Source organism: Dipteris shenzhenensis, chromosome 20 (assembly GCF_047967505.1).
Source record: "Dipteris shenzhenensis isolate YYH24624 ecotype China chromosome 20, Dip_SZ_1.0, whole genome shotgun sequence".
Lineage (NCBI taxonomy): Eukaryota > Viridiplantae > Streptophyta > Polypodiopsida > Gleicheniales > Dipteridaceae > Dipteris > Dipteris shenzhenensis.
The window spans coordinates 29,986,738-30,014,047 of record NC_141615.1 but is presented as its reverse complement, the minus strand read 5'-3'; the positions used below and the strand labels follow the sequence as shown (position 1 = coordinate 30,014,047).

The 27,310-nt window shown below is 43.8% G+C and overlaps 1 protein-coding gene across 4 annotated transcripts; it reads left to right on the top strand.

Moving 5' to 3' along the window:
• Positions 1-27,310, top strand: LOC147889514 (uncharacterized). 4 transcript variants are annotated; one of them, XM_087391535.1, is made up of 5 exons: positions 1-569; positions 8,311-8,422; positions 8,593-8,677; positions 8,755-8,963; positions 27,126-27,310. In XM_087391535.1, the coding sequence occupies exons 1-5, from the start codon at positions 82-84 to the stop codon at positions 27,243-27,245; spliced, it is 1,014 nt and encodes a 337-aa protein (XP_087247661.1). In that variant the 5' UTR covers positions 1-81; the 3' UTR covers positions 27,246-27,310. The 4 variants fall into 4 exon arrangements, with proteins under 4 accessions (XP_087247661.1, XP_087247662.1, XP_087247659.1 ...); XM_087391536.1 differs by having other exon boundaries at positions 8,503-8,677; positions 8,893-8,963; XM_087391533.1 differs by having other exon boundaries at positions 8,503-8,677.

Sequence of the window (27,310 nt, the reverse complement as noted above, 5' to 3'; positions counted from 1 at the left end):
GGAAGTGAACTTGACGTTAACAATGGCTCATCTTGAAGCTCCCCTTGGCTATGGTGCTGCACCACCTTCAACCTTTTGGCTATGATGGTTTATGCTTCTTCATCACCTCCCTTTGCAGTAACGCAACAGCTACCTCCTCATCCCTTCCTCCCTTTGTACCCCTCAGCATATTCAGGCTCACCTTCCCTTTGCATCATTCCTGTCTCTCCTCTTGCTGCCCCCGTGCAAAAGATGGTTTCCGCCGAGGACATCGTCAGGCGCCTCACAGAATTACTGGACAGCGCCGATCTCACCACCACCACCACCTCTGCCATTCGGAGACAGTTGGAGCAAGAGCTTGGAATCGACCTCACGGACCAGAAAGCGTTTATTCGGACGCAGGTCGACCTTTACTTGCAATTACAGCAATTGAGACAGCAGCAGCAAGAACAGGGTGGCGTGCAGGAAGCAGAAGATGGAAACGCTGAAGAAGAGGCAGGTGAGGATGAGGCAGACGAACGACTTGAGGAGGACCCGAAACCGGATTCTAAGCGTTTCCAAGCCAAGATTAACAGGGCAATAAAAGATAGGTAGGGAATGCTAGGGAATTTTAATCCGCTTTCAACTCTGTACAGCTAGAAATACGTGTTTGTCGGGCACAGTTTGCGTGGTTGACAAATTTATGGTTCCGTGTGGTCGTACTGGTCCAACAAGTTTCATTTCAGCTTAAATCGAATGGGACTTTCCCGCGGTTTGTGATATTTTGTGGGAAATTACCAATTGTGCACGTCGTTTCGGCATACGTCCTTGCTCAATTTAGCTCTACACAGCTGAAGTTCAAAAAATGGACAGGGAGACCTATTGGAGCATATCAGAATGACTGGATGAATTCTTAATTTCTGTATTGGCTGAAATGTTTCAAACTTCAAAGACAGACATTTCGCAAGTTAAACCTCTTTGAAGTCCATCTACTTGTCATCTTAGGCCGTGCAGCTTCTTACAATGCTGGGAAACAGAATAGCGTTGATTTGCTTGGTATTCATTTTACCAGCTGAAATGTTTCAAACTTCAAAGACAGACATTTCACAAGTTAAACCTCTTTGAAGTCCATCTACTTGTCATCTTAGGCCGTGCAGCTTCTTACAATGCTGGGAAACAGAATAGCGTTGATTTGCTCGGTATTCATTTGGTAAAAGATTTTTCCTTAGAGGGGCAAGAATGCTCTACTTATGGTTTCCAGTGAATCCTCAAATACACAAATAGTTTATTCATGCATGTCAGAAATGTCTGGGAAGTGCTAACCTGATTCACACAAATATCCTAGTGATGAATGTGTGGCACCGAAGTGGATATATGTTTAAGGATGATGTGCTCTTTTTTGAGTGAGAGATTCAATATTCAAAAGTCACGATCTTTGGCTCATTTTTAGATCTGTGAGTACGTTACACCCACTGTTGGGGGCTGATGACGGCAGTGGGGATGTCATAGTAGCTAGTCCCTGCTATGCGTGCTGGAGTTTATGGTTTTCAATCTTATGACTATCATGAGATTGAAACTGCACTATGTTGTGTTTTTTGAGGATGAGTTTGGGAATGTTCCTGGATTCATCTAGGTACATGTACATGATGTACTTGGTCGACATAGCTCACGGTTTCACTTTGTAAGGAGCCGCTGCTACTATCTCTGTCTCATTTTGGATGTGTCCTACATGTCCCTTATTGTATGTGCCACCGGATGGTACCTGGAACAGTAGAGAACAGAAGGCATATCTTCTGAAACCCACTCAATCTGAGGGATTGTTTCCTTGATATGATCAATCTTTTCTTTCAGGCTCCCATCTCCAATAGACCAGCCCTCTTATCCATATGGTCTGCGTATATGTCACATGTGTTGGTTTTGTTGTCCACTGCTGCTGCAATTTCCTGGCTCATAGACTTGAGCTGGGTGGTAACCATATCTTGAGCTGCAATTTCCTGTCTCATCGAGTTGAGTTGGGTGGTATCTATATCTTGGACCTTAGTTACAAGCTGCGGGGGAAGGTGCTGCTGCATTGCATTTCTGTATTACTTCCTGTTTCCCATTGTTTTCTATGTCAAAGACTTTCCTCTCCAAAGAGGCAAGGCGAAGCTTGACCTCTCTAAGTTCTTGCTGCAAGAAATAAATCGGTTCCTGTGGGTCTAAGGCAGCTGTGAGCTTGCTCCGTTGCCTGTGGTAGGTCAAAGCATAGGGTGGGTGTCGAGGCAGAGGTATGGTAGAATAGGAGAGTTTATTCGTGTGCGTAGAGGTGGTGGTAGTAACAGCTGGTACTTGTCTGTCCATGGTGGCCTTAAGCTGTAATGCATCAACCCCCTGGCTGTTTTAACCCGAGTTGGGCTGGGGGGTGAGCCCTAACTTAAGGTAGGAGAACAAAAGGGGAAGACTGAAGAGGAGACCTGCGACTGTTACTGCTGAAAGATGAGATGGATCAGGGGCGAAACTGGGTGCTGCTGCTGAACAGCGAACTGAGGATTAGTACTGCTGGAGCTTAGTGGTGCAACCCAGCTGGAGCTAACCCGCTGGAACCAACAGGACTTGGAGCTGATCTATGACCCTGTTGGGCTTGGCCCGGCTGAACCTGAATGGCAGGAGCTAGGTGGCTGAGCTAGGTCTTTGTGTGTGTGTGTGTGTGTGAGGGAGAGAGAGAGAGAGAGAGAGAGAGAGAGAGAGAGAGTTGTATTAACATCTTCGAGAGGCCTCACAGGCCTATGAGACAAAGTACAATCAGTAGAATAACTCATACAAGCCACCATTGGCTGAAGCAAAGGGCTTGCTAACGGGCTTGCTGAGTGCTATGCTAAGCTAATGGTCTCAAAAACTCAAATCTCGAAAGAGAAACACTCTCTGCAAGGCTCTCAAGAGGTTCTAGTAGGTAGTGCGAAAGCTCCGAGGACATATCTGGGAGTCGTGGTCTCTCTCTGCTAGGAGGCAAGGCTACTTTTAGGCTTCTTTTCAGTGCCTAACACTACACCCCACAAATTCTTGTGCATGAACCAGAGTCGGGTAGACAACTGCCAAGTTGAAAAATTCTGACCGTTGAATCTTATAACCGTTGCTTCCTTCTTGGTGGGATCCATACGTAGTCTTTAAAAACTCACATATGACATGAAGCCCAAAACTCGAATAGTAATGCATGAAGAAACTATGCAAACAGTTTATTCACACAAAATAATTTTGTATATATCTCGATCAGCTCGACTTGGACACAGTTCAACTTGAACATAGGACTTTGCCGCACCTCTACTGAGTTTGTTGGCAATACAAAGACAGGACGTGACTCTCTATGGAGTCTACAGCAAACCGGCTACAAGAGAAGTCATCTACATCTACATATACTAATGACTAGAGCTTGCTGCCGACTCTCATCAGAGCTCTTTGGACAAAGAGAGAGAGCATGCTTGCTGTTGCAAACTTATGTAGAAGTCTCCAGCCATCGCCTTTCACTAGCAACTGGGTCACCACCTCATGTAAACCGCCACGCATCTACTCGTATGTGATTGGTCCATGCGCCACCTTCATGCAAGCATGTGCACTGCCCCATTTCCAAGAGCCAATAGTCTCACCAAGGTTCCAAGAGACAAGGTCAATTTCATGAACCTTAGTCTAACCCTCCCTATGAGGATTATCTCAATATTCCAACATGAGCCACCTAATAGGCCCCCATACAGAGTTAGTGCAGCTCGGCGAGAAGAAATTATGCCCAGGTGCAGGACTTGTTGTCCAAGGGGCTGATTCAGCCCAATTCCTCTTCATTTTGCTCCCCTGCACTGCTTGTACAAAAGAAAGATGGCTCATTTTGTATGTGCGTTGACTATCGCGCACTGAACAAAATGACCATCAAGAACAGATTCCCAATTCTGCACATCGATGATGTGCTGGACCAGTTAATGGGGCTTCAGTTTTCAGCAGGATCGACTTGAAGAGTGGTTATCACCAAGTGAGGATACAGCCTTAGGATGTGCACAAGACAACGTTTCGCACTACTTTTGGGCTGTAAGAGTATCTAGTGATGCCTTTTTGGGTTGACAAATGCCAGAGCTACTTTCACTAGAATGATGGATTGGGAAGGGGCGCCACGGTGTTTGGGGTCAATCGGGTGCACTTGTCTATGTTTGTTGAGCAGGGGCATTCTAGCCTCCATCCCTTTTTTCAGTGATTTTGTTTGTGAACAAATGGGTAAATGCCAAATGGTGATCATGCAATGGTTAATGGTTGTGATCTATGCTTTGTGAGCTGTAAATAAGTGCTGAAGTGATTAAAGGTTTAGTTCCATTGCCCTCTGAGTGATTAGAGGCCGGTTTCAAGGGGATTGGGTGCTTTTGAAGTTCGAGAAAGCTAGGCTCCGCAGCTAAAGGGCAAGCCAAAAGTGTATGCAAAGTTATCTCCCAGATATTATGGCCCTTTCAAGGTGATAGAAGAGATTAATGAGGTTGCATATAGGTTGGCACTGCTAGAGCATTGGGGGATTCACGAATCACGATGCCTTTCATGTGAGTCTTCTAAAGAAATTTTAGAGCCTATAGAGCCAGTAACAGAGGATCCACAAGAAGTGGATGGAGGAGGTCCTTCAACTAGAACAAATTGTGTATCATACTGTACGCAAAGGCCCCCATGGCAAGGAATTTTACAGGTATCTTATAAAATTTAAAAACTATTCGGCATTGGATGCCAAGTGGATGGATGAAGACATGTTGTCTGATCATCCACAACTTTTGGATATTTGCAAGGAAGCTTTTCAGTTCAGGTCAACTGAATAGAAGCCGAGGGGATGTCACCAAGCTGTAAAAACTCCAAAGTCAAAGTTCCAATTGACCATTTACTGATCATAATTAATGAGTTCTTCATTTATTTAATTATGTTCAAAAAGTTATTTTTATTTGGTCAAAGTATGGACTTCGGTCAAAGATACTTAACTCTGGTTAAGTAAGCCTAACAACAGTTAAGAAGACTTGATTCAGGCCAAGATGGTTAACTACAGTTAACCAAAGAACCAAAGCGCTGACTTTGATCAGAGAGTGTTGACTTCGTTCAACAACACTTGGCTTACACCAAGAGGGTTAACTTCAGTTAACCAACATGTGACAACCTCGGTTGGAGAGACTTGGTCATAATTAAGGTGCTTTGACTGATGGTCAAGCCCCTTAATTACAATCAAGAGGGTTAACCTCGGTCGACCAAAGAATTTGTTTTATGTTATGTGCACATGTTTGCCTGGTGGGGACGCCCATAAAGACTAGGATTAGTCTAGAATTGATTTGCATGCAAAAGCGCTAACAACTAATGGGTGCCATGGCTATGTGCACTTTAATTAATTGTTAGAGGTGTTAAGTGGGGTTGAACGCCCAAGCAATAGGAGCCTATACCTAGATGAATCCAGGAACATTCCCAAACTCATTCTTTAAAAACACAACATAGTGCAGTTTCAATCTCATGATAGTCACTCACAAGGTTGAAAACCATAAACTCCATCATGCATAGTAGGGACTAGCTACTATGACATTCGGAAGATCACTCACGTGACCAAGTGCTAAGAAGACTAAAGTTTTGCCCTCTGAGGCATGTAACTAGGACTTAGTTAGGAACTAGTTAGAAAGTTGACAATTGGCTATTGCCAAAAGAATGAACCTGAGAGCTCTTGTAATCTTTTCACGTTTTGAATTCTTGTAACAGCACTAGTACACTGGGACCCTAATGTGTGCAGAGTGAGGAAGAGAGACAGATATTGTTTGCAGTGAGAGAGAAAGAAAGAAAGAAAGAAAGTTTATTCAAGTCTTCGGAAGACCAATGGGTCTATGAGACTGTGAAAAAACTTGATACAATGAGCTATGGTAGTGGAGCTACTAAACGAGCATCCACACGAATGCAGAATGCCAAAAATGCAAAATGGCAGTACTAATTTCTAAGTACAACATAGTCATGTTGATAGCCGACTATATATATCAATCTCAGCATCATCATCATCACCATCACTAGCAACAAGACATCAGGATGGATGAGGCAGTGCAAGTGGAGGCATGAGGTCAGCAATAGGGCGTTGTCGCCCCCCAAAGGGTAGCAGTCCTTGTACGTCTCTTGGTTGTAGCTTTGCGTCTAACCAGGGCCACTGTGACCCCCGTCAGTCGGGCTCCGACCCTAAACAAGGAGGGGATGTCCCCAAGTATGATTTGTGTCAACCCTCTGTTTGAGCTGTCGGGTCACAGGCTCCGGGTCTTGGTCATGTCGAGGTCTCGTCTCATGCGAGTCTGTGATCTGGCTGAAAGAACTCCGTGATAGAGCTTTGAGAGGTATCAATTGAGGAAGAAGTCTGCTCTGTCTCCGTGCTTGTGAGCACCTCATGAATGAAACCAGCCAAACACCACTGGTCTGGGTAGGAGAGGAAACGAGCCAAAACCTCGTAACTATCTCTGAAGAGGCAATGGAAACGCGCTGGGATCTCATAGTAAACAGGACACCAGAAGATGAAATGCTCCTCTGTCTCAACCCCCTGCATGTCACACAGTGTGCATATGCGCCTCTCCGTGGGTAACCGCTCTGCTCTGCCACTCTCGATACCAAGTCTGTGTGAAGAGACCCAGAACTGCCCAAGAGAGATCCTTAGCGAGTGGGGTAGGTGAATTTGCGTGTATCCTGGCGGATCAATAAAACCCTCCGCTGTGATATGTAAGAAGTGATCTTTGTAGAAGCCCAGCTTCACTGGAAGATCACTTGGGCCCAACCAAGTTCGGAATGTGTGTAGCTGTAGTAGATCCTCATGGATAACCTAGTTGACCTCGTGTGATAGGAGGGGAGAGAAAATTCACAAGGCGATTTGGTGCCTCAGAACCCGTAGTCCTTGTTGTTGGCGCAATCTTACAAGCAGCTTAAATTATGCATCGCGGGCGCAGAGATCTTCTGATTGCCCAGAGTGGTCACGTCCTTCAGCCTTTTGGATCGTCATAGTTTGAGAAAATTGTGAAGCCACACTCTGATACCAATGAAACTCCACTTTGCTGAATTTTTCCTGTGCTATTGCTTTACTCTCAGCTCTCTTTTTCACTGCAAACAATCTCCTCTCTCTCTCTCTTCGTCACTTTGCACACATTAGGGCCCAGGACAAACATTGGGCTGGATCCCCTTGAAGGTCTTTATTTCTTAAGAGTACATGAGTTCAGCGTACTGTTGCTGTTACAAGAATTCAAAACATGAAAAGATTACAAGAGCTCTTAGGCTCATTCTTTTGGAAATAGGCACTTGCCAACTTTCTAACTAGCTCCTAACTAAGTCCTAGTTACATGCCTCAAGAGGGCAAAACTTTAGAGTCTTCTTAGCACTTGGTCACGCGAGTGATCTCTTGAATGCTTGCTAGGCTCCTGTTGCTTGGGCGTTCAACCCCGCTTAACACCTCTAACAATTAATTAAATTACACATAGCCATGGCACCCATTAATCGTTAGTGCTTTTGCATGCAAATGAATTCTAGACTAATCCTAGTCTCTGTGGGCGTCCCCACCAAGCAAACATGTGCACATAACATAAAACAAATTCTTTGGTCGACCGAGGTCATCCCTCTTGATCGTAATTAGGGGGGTTGACCATCAGGCGAAGTCCCTTAATTATGGCCAAGTCTCTCCAACTGAGGTTGGCACATCTCGGTTAACTGAAGTTAATATTCTTGGCATAAGCCACGTCTCGTTGACCGAAGTCAACGCTTTGGTTCTTTGGTTAACCGTAGTTAATTATCTTGGCCTAAACCAAGTCTTCCTAACTTCGTTTAGGCTTACTTAACCGGAGTTAAGTATCTTTGACCGAAGTCAATACTTTGACCAAATAAAAATAAAATTTTGAACATAATTAAATAAATGAAGAACTCATTGATTATGATCAATAAATGGTCAACTGGAACTTTGACTTTGGAGTATTTACAGCTTGGTGACAACAGCCTCTGCCCAAATGTGTGTGGAGCTACTACCCAGCAGCTGCAGGAAAGAAGAGTAGGATGGTGAGGGCTGCTAGGCAGTGTAGCAACAGCCCAAGTAGATGGGTGAAGAGAAAAAAAGGGGGTGGGGGGGAAGGGACAAGGTAGCAAGGGAAGGACAGAGGGAGCAGAGAGAAGAAGGGAAGAAGGAGGGGCAGAGAAGGCTAAGGTGAGGCATGGAGATTGAGAATCCTAATTCATTTGGTTATTGTGATGGTTTCAGTGTCTTCGTCATGTGCATGTATTGAAGCAGTTATATGGTTGACATTCAAAAAAGTTTCTTTCCATGTTCTGTTCGTGTGTGTGACTTGATCAATGTGTAAAATGTTTTTGGGTTTGCAGCACATCAAAGGAAAAAAAAAAGCGAGGAAGTGCGGGTGGGTTAATGAAATCATGCGGACTTTCTCCAGAGCTTCAGGCTATAATTGGTAGAAGAGAATTGTCAAGGACTCAGGTAAATCAGGAGGATGGGAATTGGTAGTTCTCTAGCTATGCATGGAAGAAATTCAAGTCCACTCATGGTGATTCTATCAGGTTGTCAAGTATCTCTGGGAGTATATTCACAAGAAAAATTTACAAGACCCAGACAATAGGCGCAAGATTATCTGTGATGATGCTTTACAGGCTCTATTTGGGATTGAATCAACTGACATGTTCGAAATGAATAAGTTGCTGTCCAAACATATTTGGCCCCTTGACAGTCCTGAAGGTACAAAATACCATCCATTCTTTGTCTTCTTAGGATTACTTTTAAAACAGCAAAGTGACACTCTTTCTTGTAAGCAGATGATGTAGAGCCAAAGTTAAAGCGGCCAAAGCTAGAGAAGAAAGAGGTTCCGGAGAAAGAAGGGGGAAAGGCAAGAAGCTCAGGGTTGCTGTCTCCGATTCCTCTCTCGGAAGATCTTATAAATTTCCTCAATACAGGTGAAACTGAGCTTGCAAGAGCAGAGGTCGTCAAACGCATGTGGGAGTATATAAAGCGAAATCAGTTGCAGGTCTGGTAATCCTTCCTTTTTGAATGAAGGCCTCAATCAAAATAGATGAAGGGGTTTCTAACTGCTCTTAGTTAATCATGATTTATGTATATACACAGTTTAATAATGCTAGGCCAAACATGGTATTGCCATATATAGATAGATAGATAGATAGATAGAGAGAGAGAGAGAGAGAGAGAGAGAGAGAGAGAGAGAGAGTTTTTAGTAAAGTCTTTGGAAAACCGATAAATCTATGAGACTGTGAAAAACCTGGTACAAACGATATGTGGTGGTGGAGCTACTAAACGAGCGTCCACACCAATGCAAATGCAAAAAATGCAGAATGTCAGTACTAAATCCTAAGTACAACAGTCATGTCATGTCGGTAGTCGACTATCTCATCGTCATCATTATCATCATCCTCATTACCATCAAGACATTAGCGTGGATGAGGCAATGGGGGCATGAAATCGGCGAGTGCTATCGGCCACTCAAAGGTGCATCCCTGGCATGTCTCCTGGTCATAGCTCTACGTCTAACCAGGGCTACTGTGACCCCTGTTGGGTCTAAACATGGAGGGGATGTCCCCAAGTGTGATCTGTTTGTCAACCCTCTTTCTGAGCTGTTGGGTCACAGGCTCCGGGTCAGGGGAAAAAGTATGGTCCTGTCTCTGTGCTCAAAGTATCCTCTCGCGGTGTCTGAGTACCTCATGAACGAAACTTGCCAAACATCGCTGGTCTGGGTAGGAGATGAATCGGGCCAAAACCCCATAGTTATCTCTGAAGAGGCAGTGGAAACGTCTGTGGATCTTATATTAAACATGACACCTGAAGATGAAGTGCTCCTCTGTCTCAACCTCTTGCATGTCACACAAAGTGCATATGCGCCTCTCCCTGGGTAGTCGCTCTGCTCTGCTGCTCTCGATTTGAAGTCTATGTGAAGAGACCCGGAAGCGCCCAAGTGAGATCCTCAGTGAGTGGGGTAAGTAAACTTGAGTGTACCCTGGTGGGTCAATGAAACCCTCCGCTGTGATATGTAAGAAGTGATCTCTGCAGAAGCCCAGCTTCATTGGAAGATCACTCTGGCCCAACCAGGTCCGGAATGTGTGTAGCTGTAATAGCCTATAATTGGCAATATTAGGCACCTTAGCCCTCCTAGGCTCGACCGTATGAACACTGGACTCCGGTTCCATTGGAGATTTATCTTTCTCTTCACGAGATGGTCTAGCGGACATACTATGAACCATTATCCTGAGCTCAGATTGCCCTACATTTGCTTGTAACTGTTGCGCTAAAATCTGTTGCAAGGCATCCTCTCCTGATAGGGCCTCCATGAATGTAAATGGTTGGCAAAGCGTGTTGTCCTTGCGTTGAGCAAGACGGGTGGCACAGCAAAGACAATCGTCAAGGAGGACATGCAGGAGCAAGTAAGCATGTGTATGAACAAATCATCGAGGCAAATAGACGAGAAAATGGAGGAGGGGTAGTGGGATATATCCCTTACCCTTGGTTTCTCCTTCTTCTCACATGATGTTTATAATGCACACCCTGTTAGAATTATAGATATAATTCAGCAGTGACCAATGTAATTTAATAAGCTAGTTAGGGGCACTTTTCCCTCTTTAAGAGGTTTTTCCCCCTAACCGCAGTTAGTTCACTAACTATGGTTAGTGACTACTAAGGTTTTGTCACTAGGACAAAACCTTATCTCTTTTCTTTTGAGTTGTACTCTACACACTCTTCTATTGCAACTAAGCTTTCAGCTCTCACTCTCTTGCTCTCTCTCACTCTTCATTCTCTCACATTTGGTATCAGAGCATTAGATCCAGCTCCCTACGACTTCCCCATTGAGCTCTAGCACCCAGCCCTGCTTCTCCTGTCGCTCCTGCTCCTGCATCAACAACCCGTCCGTACAACTTGAGCTGTCCGTACAGCGCCGTACGTTCCGTACAGGTCCGTACGGATCCGCTACTCTAGTACCTACGTAGCTGCGCTGAGTTCGTACCCGTCGTACCTTGCACATTCTGCGTACCTGTGCTGACGCCGTACCAATGTACTTGCACCTGACAGTACAGCAACTATTGCACGCACGCACCTGCAGCCTTACCTGCGCCGTTGCAAGTAATCGTCGTTGTACCTGCGCATACAATCTTGATCTACCTGTTGCAGTCGTACTTGCGTCACCTTTCGTACGAACGTAGTACCTGTAGTACTTGCTATTGTTGTACCTGTGCGTACACACTGTACAACAGGTAGTCGTACCTGTTTTCGTACAGGTTCTATTTCAGTACAGCTTGCTATCGCCGTACATCCTGTAGCCCCTTGTCATCGCCGTACGGTTCTGCGTCATCAGTACTCTGTCGTACATCCGCACGTGTGGCAGATCTGTACCTGCAGATCCGTACAGGGTGATCTTTGGCAGGCACATTTTGCAGACAGCCATTGTTTGGCTCAGTCTTTGGGAGTACATTTGGGGCATTTTGTTTGTTGCAAACATTGCAATCAAATTGCAAGATCTACTTCACAAATTTGGGGTATTTTCAGGTTCACAGTTACTTGCAAAGCAAACATTGCAAATAGATCTGCAAATTTGGTCTAAAATTTGGGGCTTTTGTTCAAAAATTGCAATTTGGGGATTTTAGTGAATTTGCCCCTTTCTGATTGCAATTTCAAGCTCGAAATTCAGGGCTTTCAGTTTTGCAGTACAATTTCTTGAAGAAATTTGGGGATTTTGTGATTACACTGCAATTTTGCAGTAAAATTTGGGGCTTTTGCAGACAGAGCGCAATTCTTGCAACATTTGGGGCTTTTGATCAATTTTCCCCTTTCCGGTTGCAATTTCAGGCCTATTTTGGGGCTTTTGTGTTGGGAGAGCAATTTCTGGAGTTTTCAGTTCATACTGCCTTTCTTGGAGTGTTTTGCAGCACTTTTGGCAGATTCTGGAGAGTTTTTGATGCTTGGACAGATTTCTGACAGTGCAAGTACAGAAATCCGAGTTGCATTTACAGCCGGTGCTTGGCTGTGTTTTTTTTTGGGAGTTGTGTATTTCATTCCCAGCAAGGGAATTCAGTTTTGTATCTGCTTAAATCTCTTTCTCAAATATGGCCCAGCAAAATCAGAATGACTTCCAGTTCGGTGGTCTTTCACAGGAAGACAAGTTGGATGGTACCAACTACTCCCTCTGGAGTTTTATGGTACGCAATATTCTGATTTCTCGCAATTTATGGGATTATGTGAATGGGGGTGAGATCCGACCAGCAGGTATGGCACCTAATACCCCTCCTCAGCAAGGAGGTGGAAGAGGTCGTGCACAAGGGGCAGCTGCAGAACAAGTTGTTGGTGTAACCATAGCCACTACTCCAGATCAGAAGAGATGGGATTCACGGGATGCCTTAGCTTTGTCATGCATCTCTCTTTCAGTGAAAAGATTTATCATTCCGCATATCCGGTTGTGTAAGACCTCGAAGGCAGCGTGGGATATTTTAGAAAGCATGTATGCAGCTCGGAATGATGCAAGGGTATCTTTCTTGAAAAGAGAGTTAAGTAATACACATATGGAAGAGGGTGACTCCATGTGAGTCCACCTCACAAAGCTACAGGATCTCAGAGAGCAATTGTTAAATATAGATGAAATTATTCCTGATTCAGAGATGATTACAACCACTCTGAATTCTCTTCCTGAGTCTTATCTCAGCTTTCATACCTCGCTGAACTTATCATTGAGGGGGGGTGCAAATCCTCTCACTTTTCATGAGTTGATAGGACTTCTGCTTCAGGAAGAGTAGACCAGGAAAAACTTGGCTTCACGTGCAGGTGAACAAGCCATGCTCTCAAAGTTTAAATCAAAAACAAAGGGACAGGCAAAGACATCAGTAAATCAGCCTTCCAGTGGGTCAGGACAGCCTTCACAAAAGGCTAAAAATGATGCAAGTAAGCCCAAGAAGAAGGGTTTTTGTCACTACTGCAAAAAGCCAGGTCATCACATTGCAGAATGCAGGAAAAGGCTTGCAAAAGAGAAGAAAAACAGCTCCGGTATGCCTGTTTCAGATTCAGCTCCTCATGCATCTGACAGTGGAGATGCTGCAGCCAAGTTTGTTGGACAGGATTATGCCTTTTTATCTTGCATTTCAGATTCTAGGCTGGCTGTTCCAGATGCTCGGGATAGTACAACCACTTGTAATTACAACCGAAACTGAATTAAAAACTGTCCACAGCTCTCCCTTCTCCAAAGCTCTCTCTCTCTCTGGACAAACACTAGGGCCCAGGACAAATTGTCGGGCTGGACCCCCCCGAAGGTCTTTATTACTTTCAGAAAAACTGTTACAAAAGTTCAGCAGGAAGCTGTCTCGTAAGTCTCTCCTCTCATACGTGAAAAGAAATCCTTCTTTACAAGGGCTTCAAACCCCATTCAAATTGGCAACATGCCACTTGTCTACAATCTAGACTAACTCTTATTACAAGCCACTTAGGGCCATTCTGGAGTCTTCCAGGCTCTCGGTCACACGAACCGCTTCCTAGGTGCTTGTCAGGCTCCCATTTCGCTTAGGAAAAATAATCCTTCCAGTACCTGCAACAATTAATTAAAGCGCACCACCATGGTACCCATTAATTGTTAGCGCTTTGCATGCAAATAACACACTGTGGACTAATCCTAGTCACGGTGGGCGTCCCCACTGAACACATGTGCACATCTAAACAAATATATATATAAATAAATATATATATATATATTTTCTCTGGTTGACCGAGGTCAACACTCTTGATTATAATTAAAGAGCTTCGACCAAAGGTCAAGGCGCCTTAATTATAGCCAAGTCTCTCCAACCGGAGTTGGCACATCTTGGTTAACCGGGGTTAACCCTCTTGGCGCAGGCCAAGTCTTGTTGACCGAAGTCAACATTCTCTGACCGTAGTCAGGTTTACTTGACTGGAGTCAAGTATCTTTGACCGTAGTCAATCCTTTGACCATTAAAATAACTCTTCGACCGTAATTAACACATATAACATTCTTTAATTAAGATCAAATAAATGGTCAACTGTACTTTGACTTAGGATATTTACATTGTGGTGACATCAAAGGTCGAAGCTCTTTAATTATAGCCAAGTCTCTCCAACCGGAGTTGGCACATCTTGGTTAACCGGGGTTAACCCTCTTGGCGCAGGCCAAGTCTTGTTGACCGAAGTCAACATTCTCTGACCGTAGTCAGGTTTACTTGACTGGAGTCAAGTATCTTTGACCGTAGTCAATCCTTTGACCATTAAAATAACTCTTCGACCGTAATTAACACATATAACATTCTTTAATTAAGATCAAATAAATGGTCAACTGTACTTTGACTTAGGATATTTACATTGTGGTGACATCCCCTCGGCTTCTATTCAGTTGACCTCAACTGAAAAGCTTCCTTGTAAACATCCAAAAGCTGTGGATGATCGGATAACATGTCTTCGTCCATCCACTTGGCATCTAATGCCGTATAATTCTTGAATTTTACAAGATACCTGTAAAATTCCTTACCCTGAGGGCCTTTACGTACAGTATGGTACACAATTTGCTCTGGCTGAAGGACTTCCTCCAGCTCATCCACTTCTGGTGGATCCTCTGATACTGGTTCTGTAGGCTCTGGTCCTTGAAATTTCTTGAGAAGACTCACATGAAATGCATTGTGAATCCTCCAATGCTCTGGCAATGCTAATCTGTATGCAACCTCATTTATTCTTTCTGTAACCCTGAAAGGGCCATAGTATCTGGGAGATAACTTTGCATACACTTTCTGTTTGCCTTTAAACTTGCGGAGCCTAGCTTTTTCAAACTTTAAAAGTACCCAGTCCCCTTCCTTGAGATCTAGCTGTCTCCTATGTTTATCTGCAGCCCTTTTATGTTTCTCTTGAGACCTTTCAATTGCTGTCCGGACTTGGCTGTAAGCTGTCTGGAGGTCTCTTACAAACTGATCAGCTGCAAATATTTCATCTTTAGTCCTTAATATAGGTGGCAAAATCACCTTCCCATATATGACTTCAAAAGGGGCTTTCCCTGTAGAGCTATGTACTGTATTATTGTAAGCAAACTCTACTAAGGGTAGGTACTTTTCCCAGTCTGAACTTTGGTCACCCACGTAGCATTTCAGCATATCCAAAATGGTAGAATTTGCTACTTCACTTTGACCATCTGTCTGGGGATGGAAAGAAGAAGAAAAATTCAGATTCGTCCCCATGTTATCAAATAAAGCTCTCCAGAATAGACTGGTCATTCTGGGATCTCGATCACTAACAATGGACTTAGGCATACCATGATGTTTAAAGATCTGTGCCATAAACAACTTAGCCATATGATCTGCCTTTATGGTTTTACGAACCGGAAGGAAATGAGCTTGCTTGCTGAATCTGTCTATGATAGTCCAAATCCCGTCATTCCCTGACTTTGATCTTGGCAAATCAAAAATAAAGTCCATTGTAATATTTTCCCATGGTGCCTGAGGCACGGGAAGAGGCATAAGTAGGCCAGGTGCCTTCTGTCTATCATACTTCATTTTCTGACACGTAAGGCATTCAGTAACAAACTGATGTATATCTTTCCGCATTCCTGGCCAAAAGAAATACCTCTCTAGTGCTAGAGTTGTTGCTGTAATTCCTCTGTGTCCAGCATAGGGAGGTGCATGGCATTCCTCCAAAATCTTTTTCCTCATCTCCTGGGTGATGCATAGGCAATCATCTTTCATTAAATACCCATCTTTCAGGGAATAGTGACTGGTGGATTGCCCTTCTTGCATCTGCTGTAAAATTTCACCAAAATCAGAATCATGAGCATATTGTTCCCTCATGTCTTCCAGGTCCTGATGATAAGCAATAGTTACATTATTGACCTGGGGTCTTCGGGACAAGGCATCTGCCACTCTGTTCCGAATTCCTGGAGTATGGACAATCTGAAAATGATACATTGACAGCATGTTTGCCCATTTCATATGCTTCTCTGAAAGCTTGGTCTGAGTCAAAAAGTATTTCAGACTTTGGTGATCTGTTTTGACAGTAAAATCTGCACCCAAAAGATAGTGTTTCCATGTATGGATAGCATGAATTACAGCCAATAACTCTTTCTCATAGATTCCTAAATATCTTTCCGCATCCCGAAGTCGTCTGCTTTCATAGGCTACTACATGACCATTCTGATGCAATGCAGCCCCAACACATTCTCCACAAGCATCACAATCCACATCAAAAGACTGATACAGATCCGGAACTACCAGAATAGGCTCTGTAGTCAACTTTTCCTTGAGTGTATTGAATGCTTTCTTCTGTGATAATCCCCATGTGAAAGCTGCATTTTTCTTAGTGAGGTCATGTAATGGAGCTGCGATATCAGCAAAATGTCTGATAAATCTTCTGTAGTAAGAACACAAGCCTAAAAAGCTTCGAACTTCATGCACAGTTTTCAGCTCTGGCCATTCTTGAATGGCACGGATCTTCGCTGGATCCATTTGTATCCCATTCTTGGATATTATATGCCCCAGATAATGGATTTCTTCCAAGAAGAACTCACTTTTCTTGCTGTTTGCATAGAGCTGATGATTTTTCAGCTCTTGAAACACTATAGCAAGATGTTCTCTGTGGTCTTCATCTGTCTTAGAAAAAACTAAGATATCATCAAAGAAGGTACCGGTAAAATGCCTGTACTTCCGGAAGATGCGATCCATCATTCTGTTAAATGTGGCTGGAGCATTTGTCAATCCAAAAGGCATCACTAAGTATTCATACAACCCGAATGTTGTGCGGAATGCTGTCTTATGCACATCCTGAGGCTGTATCCTCACTTGGTGGTAGCCACTCTTTAAGTCTATTCTGCTGAAAACTGAAGCTCCATTTAGCTGATCCAAGACATCATCAATACGCGGAATAGGAAATCTATTCTTGATGGTCATTTTGTTCAGTGCGCGATAATCAACACACATACGGAATGAACCATCTTTCTTCTGTACTAACAGTACAGGGGAACAAAAAGGAGACGAGCTGGGCTGAATCAAGCCTTTGGACAGCAAGTCCTGTACTTGAGCCATAATCTCCTCTCTCTGAGTCGCACTGACTCTATAAGGGGGTCTGTTTGGTGGCTCACTACCAGGCATTAACTCTATCTGATGATCTTCTGGTCTCTCTGGGGGTAACTCCCCTGGTAAAACATCCGAAAAGCAATCTTTAAAGTTTACCAAAAACTGAAACCTATCTTTGTCTGCATCATTCATTTCAGCATGCATATCAGTCTCTTTTTCTTTTACAAAAACCATGTACGCAGAAATTGCAGACTTTATTGCTTTACTGCATGAAACATCAGATACAATGGGGATAGTGTCCCCTTTATTCCTGGCAATTACTCGCTGATTTTTCCCCCTATGTACAAATTCCAGCACTCTTTCAGGAAGAGTCAACTTCACTGCCTTGCGGTGAAACCAAGGCATCCCCAAAACTACATCATAATGTTTCAGTGGAGAAATGAAGAAGTCTTCCTGATCCACATAACTCTGAATATGAAGACGGAGCTTCCCTATCAAGGGAGTAACTGGCACAGGATTCCCACAAAACATTTGATCGGCATCCAAAGCCCTGCCTAGCTCTTCCGTCTTTATTCCCAGCCTCAGGGCTAGATCCTCTGATATGAAATTATCAGTAGCCCCTGGATCAAATAAAATCAGCGCTTGCTGGTCTCTAACTTTGCCCCATGATAGCAGCAATTCTCGTTCTTCTGGGTTCAAAGCATGACCCAGTATATCAGGAATACCCCCCGCCATTGGCTTTTGCGGTCCTCGTGGCTTCTCTGCCTCTTTTCCCTTCGATGATGAAGGCTTTTCTGGGCACTGGGCAGCCACATGCCCCTCTTTACCGCACCTGAAGCATTTCCCATCTCTACGGAATTCCGCTATCTGTTCAGGGGTAAAAATAGATTTGCCCTTATAGGTCTTTGAGAACTGAGTACCCCTCGGCTTCTGAGGCTGAAACCCTTTCTTTTCAGCCTTAGGGGACTCTTTCTTTTCTGATTTTTGAAAATCAGATTTCTTTTTATCAGCACGTCCTGCATGCAAGGATGGCACTGTAGATGGATCTTGTAGCGGTACAAGACTCGCTACTGAGGCTGAATGCATAAGATCTTGAATATTCTTTGCCCCCAAAGCATTCACTACTGCCTGAATTCTTGGAGTGAGACCTGCTCTGTACTTCCTCATCTGGGTACCTTTGGAGATCTTTTTGAACGGTGCAACCTGCAAATAAGCATCCCAGAACTTTTGGTTGTACCCATCCACTGTATCTCCTGCATCCATGTGCAAGCTGTCCCAGTCTTGAAGAACATGGTCTCTGAACTGTTTAGGCATGAACTGCTGGTAGAAGGCTTTCTTGAAGCCCTTCCACTTTCTTGGGGCTGACCCATCTGTAGTCAGTGCACTCCACCATGCACTAGCCGTTGCTGTTAAGTGTAAGCTGACCATTCTTAATTTGGAGGATTCTGAAAATTTCTCTGTACCAAATGCAGCATCAAACTGTCTGATAAACTGCAATGCTTTGTCTGTATGACCATACTGTCCATTGTAGGTCATAAACTTGACAGATTTTCCTCCCTCTTTAAATTCCCTGGTCGCTTTGGAAGACTTTCTCTTCCCAGACTTCTCGTGTTTCCTTCTTTTCCTGGATGGTTTATCTGATAAGGAAGAAGAAGACACAGAAGTCGAACTCGAGGTAGACGGTGATGGACTAGGAGATCGGTGACGATGCCTCGATCTCTTTTTACTATGGGACCGTCTCCTATGAGATCTATGAGATCTCTCTCTCTCAGACTGTACACGGGAGTGTGCCTCTGGCATTGGCACGTCATATACTGGATTAGGCATAGCCTCTGCTGGAAACAAATGCTGAGCCCTGGGATCCCTTTTAAAATTTTCCAGCTCTTGTATACGAGTGCGTACCATTTGTTCAAATTCCTGTTGAGTTTGTGGCACATTCCTCTGTCTTGGATGCACATCCCTATCTTGAGAATCCCACTGGATAGGTGGTTGATCCATATTCTGAGATCTGCAGATTTCTCACACAGTGTGGGTAACTGATGCACACTACCTTTGCTTTTCCAACAGAAAAGGGTACCTCAACAAGAGGTGTTTTGCATTCACAATCTATGCCAGTACTGGCTGTCAGTTCAAGGCATGTACCCACACAGTTGCCAAAGCATCATCAACTATGTTGCCCTTTTCTGGCTTCTGCAGATGGCTTCAAAAGGCATCTGTTTTTTCCCTCTTTTTACTGCTCAAAGGCATGCATTCTCCTTTTTCTGCAAATCTCTGTTTTCTCTGCTTTTCTCTGGTTTTCTGCTACTTTTCTGACAGTAAAAGCCTGATAGGCAGGAGAAAATGGATAGCCAAAACTGTCTCTGCAACTGTCTCTCTTTTTTTTTTTTTTTTTTTGGTGGTGAAAACAGTAACCAGATGGAGTGACTGCTAGTTAGTCTAACCAGACTAACTGGTTCTGGTTACACCAACCAAACTGATCTGGTTAGGCCAGATTAACTGGACCAAAGTTGAACTGACTGGACACTGGTTCAACTAACCAGAGTTAACTGACTGCAGTTGACTTAACCAGGGTTTCACTAACCACAGGTCAACCAACCAGGGTTTAACTGTACCAGGGTTAACTTAACCACTGGTCTGCCAGGCTGGCTGCCACGTCAGCATCTTGCAAGACCTCTGCCACGTGTCCTGCACCACGTGTCCCGCGCCACGTCAGCTCTGAGCTGGATGCCACGTGTATTGCCACGTCATCAGCCTGCACATGCTGCCACGTCAGCACCCACGCGTGCCTGCCACGTCAGCTCTGTGTATGCCACGTGTGCTGCGCCACGTGTCCCGCGCCACGTCAGCGCCTGCAAACCTGCCCAAACTTTGGTCATGGTCTGTTCATCGTCGCGCGTCGCGCCTGGGTGACCATCAGTCGTAAGTTCGCACAGGAGCGGTATTTCACAACTACCTCCACGCCTCTTTTTCGCAACCCACGCTACAGCGCCTCTGTCACCTGCGAAAATCTCCACGGCCAGACCATATGTGGCGAAACTACATCTCCTGATAGTTTATACTTGCAACTTGACGCATAGCATCGGAAGCTCCAGGCGATGGACAAAATCTTCTGCTCACGACGAGTTCTCCGTATAAAATCCCGTAACTAATGCTTGCGTCGATTGCTTGTACTACTAAAGCCAGATTTGCTCAGGCTTTCTAATTTTCGTCAATTTTGGCGACTACCTCCTTTGCCCAGATATACTTGCGCCTGCAAGTCACACTTACCCCGTACCAATACAAGGTCACGGTGGGTCCATGCTTTCTTTCTCTCCTTGTCTCTTGGATCGTCACAGTTTAAAGAAACTGTGAAGCCAAGCTCTGATACCAATACAACCGAAACTGAATTAAAAACTGTCCACAGCTCTCCCTTCTCCAAAGCTCTCTCTCTCTCTGGACAAACACTAGGGCCCAGGACAAATTGTCGGGCTGGACCCCCCCGAAGGTCTTTATTACTTTCAGAAAAACTGTTACAAAAGTTCAGCAGGAAGCTGTCTCGTAAGTCTCTCCTCTCATACGTGAAAAGAAATCCTTCTTTACAAGGGCTTCAAACCCCATTCAAATTGGCAACATGCCACTTGTCTACAATCTAGACTAACTCTTATTACAAGCCACTTAGGGCCATTCTGGAGTCTTCCAGGCTCTCGGTCACACGAACCGCTTCCTAGGTGCTTGTCAGGCTCCCATTTCGCTTAGGAAAAATAATCCTTCCAGTACCTGCAACAATTAATTAAAGCGCACCACCATGGTACCCATTAATTGTTAGCGCTTTGCATGCAAATAACACACTGTGGACTAATCCTAGTCACGGTGGGCGTCCCCACTGAACACATGTGCACATCTAAACAAATATATATATAAATAAATATATATATATATATTTTCTCTGGTTGACCGAGGTCAACACTCTTGATTATAATTAAAGAGCTTCGACCAAAGGTCAAGGCGCCTTAATTATAGCCAAGTCTCTCCAACCGGAGTTGGCACATCTTGGTTAACCGGGGTTAACCCTCTTGGCGCAGGCCAAGTCTTGTTGACCGAAGTCAACATTCTCTGACCGTAGTCAGGTTTACTTGACTGGAGTCAAGTATCTTTGACCGTAGTCAATCCTTTGACCATTAAAATAACTCTTCGACCGTAATTAACACATATAACATTCTTTAATTAAGATCAAATAAATGGTCAACTGTACTTTGACTTAGGATATTTACATTGTGGTGACATCAAAGGTCGAAGCTCTTTAATTATAGCCAAGTCTCTCCAACCGGAGTTGGCACATCTTGGTTAACCGGGGTTAACCCTCTTGGCGCAGGCCAAGTCTTGTTGACCGAAGTCAACATTCTCTGACCGTAGTCAGGTTTACTTGACTGGAGTCAAGTATCTTTGACCGTAGTCAATCCTTTGACCATTAAAATAACTCTTCGACCGTAATTAACACATATAACTTTCTTTAATTAAGATCAAATAAATGGTCAACTGTACTTTGACTTAGGATATTTACATTGTGGTGACAGTAATGATGATACTTATGCATTTTTGACTTGCAGTTATGACTCTTCTATGGATGCATCTGCTTTCAGTGTCAATGAAACACTGAACACTTGGTATTTTGACAGCGGTGCATCCAAACACATCACTTCTAGGAAGTGTCTATTTACTTCCTTGCATCCACCTCCCATTGGTAAGAAAGTCACCTATGCCAACAACTCATCATATTCAGTACGTGGCACAGGAGATGTTGAGCTCACTGCCATTGATGGCTCAATTTTCAGACTTTCAGATGTCTTATATGTACCTGGTATAACCAAAAATCTTCTTTCAGTGTCCACTCTTAACAGAGCTGGATTTCAGGTCATCTTTGAGGATGACAAATGTGCTGTTCGAGATAGGAAAGATGACTATGCCTTAAGGTTATCTGGTACTCTGCTGCATGGGCTTTTTCAGCTTGATCTTTTTGAGAAAAGAGCAGCCCCTGCTCTTGCAGTTTCTACCCCTACAGCTGCCATGCAGAATGCAGAATTATGGCATGCCCGATATGGCCACATGCATTACAACAGCTTGATGACACTTCAGAAGTATTCCATGGTTGATGCATTGCCACCTCTTGAGATACCTCCTCCACATGCCTGTGAAGGGTGCATTTTGGGCAAGATGCATCGATTTTCCTTTAAGAAGGATGGTTCAGTTAAAGCTGTCCGCAGATTACAGCTTATACACAGTGATGTATGTGGTCCCATGAGGACTCCATCATTGGGTGGTCATCTCTTCTTCGTTACATTTATTGATGATTACTCCAATTTCACTTGGGTTTTTGGGCTGAAACGCAAATCAGAAGTGTTCACGGTGTTTAAACACTTTTCAGCCTTGTTGAAAATGAAACCGGACTCAAGATACAGACATTGCGCACAGATAGAGGTGGGGAATACTTGTCTGTAGAATTTGATGCTTTTCTGAAAGGCAAGGGTATTGTGCATCAGCTCACAGTCAGGCTGACCTCTCAGCAAAATGGCAAAGCTGAGAGGAAAAATAGAACTCTCATGGAGATGGACAGATGTATGCTGAAAAGCAAACACATGCCTCACAAATTCTGGCTTGAGGGTTTGATGTGTGCCAATTACATTCTGAATCGGGCTCCCACTAAGGCTTTAAAAACAAAAACTCCTTATGAGGTCTGGAATGATAGAAAGCCTTCAGTGGATCACTTCCGAGTCTTTGGATGCCTTGCTTATGCTCATGTGTCAGTTGAATTTAGGCACAAATTGTCAGATAAAGCCATTAAGTGCATATTTGTTGGGTACAGTGCAGAAAGCAAGGGGTACCGTCTCTACAATCCTGCTACACGCAAGATCATAGTCAGTAGAGATGTGATATTTTCTGAAAATTCAGCTCACACTCAGGCTGAATTTCAAATGCCTTCTTCTTCAGAGGATGTCTTTGAGGGGTTGCTACCCATTGCCTTGGGTTCCCTTGCTGATTTTTCTGATGCAAATCAGAATTTACAGCAACCTCCAGATGCTTTAGTTCCGCCACAGGATGTCTTGCCCCCTCCACAGGCAGTGGAACATGTGGTGCAGCAAGAAATTGCAGACATACATGCAGCAAAAACAGTCCCAAACTGGCTGTTACAGACTCTCAGGGAGAGTAAAATTGATGCTCCGTTACCTGGCAGGACTCGGAGTGTAGCAAGGCACATGGAAGGTGCTAATTCAGTGGAATCAGCATATGCAGGTACTCTTCTTGATGAGGAGGAGCCTGCCACATTCGAAGAGGCAAAGGATAATGTGCATTGGATGAATGCCATGCACGATGAGTTGCAGTCCATTGCAAAAAATCAGACTTGGGATGTTGTAGACTTGCCACCGGGTAAACATGCCATTGGCACACGATGGGTTTTCAAGGTCAAACGGAAGCCAGATGGCTCCATTGATAGATATAAGGCAAGGCTGGTTGCTAAAGGCTATGCTCAGAAAAAGGGCATAGATTATGAGGAGACATTCGCTCCTACATCCCGGATGACCACCATCCGATCAGTTATTGCAATGGCTGCACATTTTGAGTGGAATGTTCATCAGTTGGACATAAAAACAGCCTTCTTAAATGGGGACTTGCTGGAAGAGGTGTATGTCAAACAACCTCCGGGCTTTGAAATTACAGCAAATGCACTTCAAGTTTGCAAGCTCAACAAAGCTTTATATGGGCTGAAACAGGCCCCTCGTGCATGGTATGCCAAGATCCATGCCTTTTTGACCAGCAAGGGGCTGCACAATAGTCCTACTGAGAGCACCCTCTACATCAAGATGGATGGGGGGGAAATTTTAGTCATCCTTCTTTATGTCGATGACTTACTACTCACTGGGTCCAATGAAGACAAAATTGCAGATTTCAAAGCTGATTTACAGACCAACTTTGACAGATTTAACATGCATGATTGTAAGCCCATAGCTACTCCCATGGAGCCGGGGCTGAAACTCACAATGCATGATGCATGAGAATTAGTTGATGCCACACTTTACAGTCAGGCTGTTGGATGCCTCATATATCTCTACAACACTAGACCTGATATTCAGTTTGCAGTATCTCAAGTGAGTAGGTACATGCACAGCCCAAAAACTATGCATTGGCAGGCAGTTAAGCGCATCTTCCGTTATTTGCAGGGCGCAAAGTCTTTTGGCTTGCTATTTCCCAGGGGGGGTGACTTGTAGATGCATGCATACAGTGATTTAGATTGGGCTGGTGATTATGATACTAGGCAGTCCACTAGTGGCAATTGTTTCTTTTTGGGTAAATCTTGCATTTCCTGGCTGAGAAACAATCTACAGTGGACTGGCTGAGCAAGAAACAATCTACAGTGGATACCTCATCATGTGAAGCTGAGTACAGGGCAGCTTTCACAGCAACAGTTGAATGTGTCTGGCTGTGACGTCTATTTGTTGATCTTCATCTGTCTTTGGAGGGTCCTTCTCCAATTCTCACTGATAGTCAGAGTGCCATTGCAGTGGCAAAGAATCCAGTGTTTCATGCTCGCACGAAGCACATTGAGGTTCACTATCACTACGTCAGAGAGAAGTTGCATGCAGGAGAGATCAGTATGATCTTTGTGTCCACACATGACAACGTTGCAGATATTTTCACCAAAGCACTACCACGTGAAAAGTTTGAGGCATTTCGCAGTGCCCTAAACTTATATCCGTTTGGTGGTTGATCAGCCTTGTACATGACATTGGCAGTGCAAGGGGGTGTTAGAATTATAGATATAATTCAGCAGTGACCAATGTAATTTAATAAGCTAGTTAGGGGCACTTTTCCCTCTTTAAGAGGTTTTTCCCCCTAACCGCAATTAGTTCACTAACTATGGTTAGTGACTACTAAGGTTTTGTCACTAGGACAAAACCTTATCTCTTTTCTTTTGAGTTGTACTCTACAAAACCTTATCTCTTTTCTTTTGAGTTGTACACACTCTTCTATTGCAACTAAGCTTTCAGCTTCCAAGCTTTCAGCTCTCACTCTCTTGCTCTCTCTCACTCTCCATTCTCTCACACACCCTTCCACTCCCCTTCTTTTCTATTTTTTTAATGTGCATATTGTGCTACCCCTCCTGCCTTTTCTCCTTCATTGCCTTGATGATTTTTTCATACCCATGTGTACTACTCCCCCATGTCCTCCTTGACGATCTCTTTGCCATATCACCTGTTTTACTTAACGCTTATGGAGGTCCTACCAGGATATGTCTCATGGGATTCAAATGGTGGCATCATTCAGCTAGTCCCTCCCTCTCCCCTTTTACTCATAACAGTCCCTCTTCTTTCTCCCCTTCCACTCATAACAGACCCTTCTTCTAATTTCATTTTTCAGCTCCTTCCCTCCTCATTGCTCCAAACCTCCTCTCTATCGCTCAGCCAGTTCCTTCCTCTCCCCTTTCACTCATAACAGCCCGCATCTCTTCCAAATTTCGTTTTTTAGCCCCTTCCCCCCTCATGTAAACTCCAAACCCCCCTTGTCTTTCATCACCATCCCTTCCTCTCTCAATTTACTCATAATAGTCCCTCTTTCTTCCAATTTTTATTTTCAGCCTGTCTATGCTCTGAATCCCCTCTCTATTGCTCAGCTAGTTCCTCCCTTACCCAGTTCATGCATAACAGCCCCTTCCTCTTCTAATTTTTGTTTTTTAGCCCCCCTTCTCTGTCTCAACGCTCCAAGCACGCTCTCTGTCACTCAGCCAGTCAATCCCTCTCCTATTTCACTCATAGCAGCCCCTCCCTCTTCCAATTCCCCCTCTTCTGTCACTCAGCCGGTCCTTTCCTCTCCCATTTCACTCATAACAGCCCCTCCTTCTGATGATTTCATTTTTGTGTCATGGCGAACTCTGCCTACACTATCTGATGAGGGACTGAGGGCTTACTCTGAATCATCCTGTAGTCGCTCAATCTCCTTCACTCTGTCTCCGAACGATCTGTCCCCCAAAAGGGTGCTGCATACATGGCAAGTGGGGCCTCTCTAAGATGCCAAAAAGCTAGCCCTTCATCGGTGGATTTTGAGAAATAAATATATATTAACGTCCTTGCTATGCATGATGGAGTTTATGGTTCTCAATCTTATGAGTGACTCTCGTGAGATTGAAACTGCACTATGTTGTGTTTTTAGAGGATGAGTTTGGGAATGTTCCTGGATTCATCTAGGTATATATTAACGTCCTTGCTTTGCTTGCTAAGTATCTCTTCCTTTTGTTTTTCATAAAAGTTTTTGTCTACCTCTTTTTTCTTCTCTTTCATTTTCTCTTTTATTTTCTGTGTAGATTTTTGGTCTTTAGAACAACAAAAAATCTAAATTTGTATGATTGGACATATTCTAGTCTTACAAAGGTATATATATATATATATATATATATTAACGTCCTTGGGAGGCCTCGCTGGCCTATGGGACACAGTACACCAAGGAGAATAACTCATACAAGCCTTGAAGGGCTGAAGCAAACATATAATGAGGTCTTCTGATACTTGTAGCTGATTGTCCCTTTCTTTGGGACTGTTTTTTGTAATATAATGACAACTGGATTTGCCAAAAAAAATGTGTGTGAGTGTGTGTGTTAAGGTCATCTGAATACTTCTTCTTTGGACTTCCTCAACTAAATGGAAAGATGATTTTTTTTTGTGTGTTTGTCAGTCTGTGTCACACACACACATGCAAAAGTATTTTATGACTCGGCTAACAGTACTTCATTATGTATTAATTAGTCACAGTTGCCATAGAACAGAGAGAGAACTGTGTTATCCGTAACTGTGGTGTCCTTGTTTTTTGGAAGAAAGTTTGAAGTCTTAGAGGATATCTTGTACGAGCTACATGTTGGGTTATTCTGTTTTTGGTTTCATTCCTCTTGAGAAAAAATTGGAAGAATGAATTTTTGTCAATTGGACTCAAACCTTGCACTTATCAATCCTAGTCGGGAACCTATTCTATAATATGCGACCATAACTGCTAGGGATGCTCTACAAAACGGTTGATTGTAAATACTTTTATAAAATATGATACATGGTAGCGCTGGATTAAGTGATTTAACAGTATTCAATATCAAAGATTGTAATGCAGATTGTGTTGTTTATTAACAGGACCCTGCTGACAAGAGGAGGATACTATGTGACAGCAAGCTTCAAGCACTTTTTGGATGCGAAACTTTCAATGGGTTTGGTATGACCAAGTATTTGACTACTCATTTTTTAAAGGGTTAATACAGGATATATTTATTTTGTCATTCAGGTCCTACTGAATCCTCTATTAGATAGTTATCGACAAT

Excerpts from the sequence above, each read along its gene's own strand:
- LOC147889514 (XM_087391533.1), top strand. The coding sequence starts at position 82 with ATGATGGTTTATGCTTCTTCATCACCTCCCTTTGCAGTAACGCAACAG. Across the intron at positions 570-8,310 it reads AACAGGGCAATAAAAGATAG|CACATCAAAGGAAAAAAAAA; the intron begins GTAGGGAATGCT and ends TTGGGTTTGCAG. Across the intron at positions 8,423-8,502 it reads GAGAATTGTCAAGGACTCAG|GTTGTCAAGTATCTCTGGGA; the intron begins GTAAATCAGGAG and ends TGATTCTATCAG.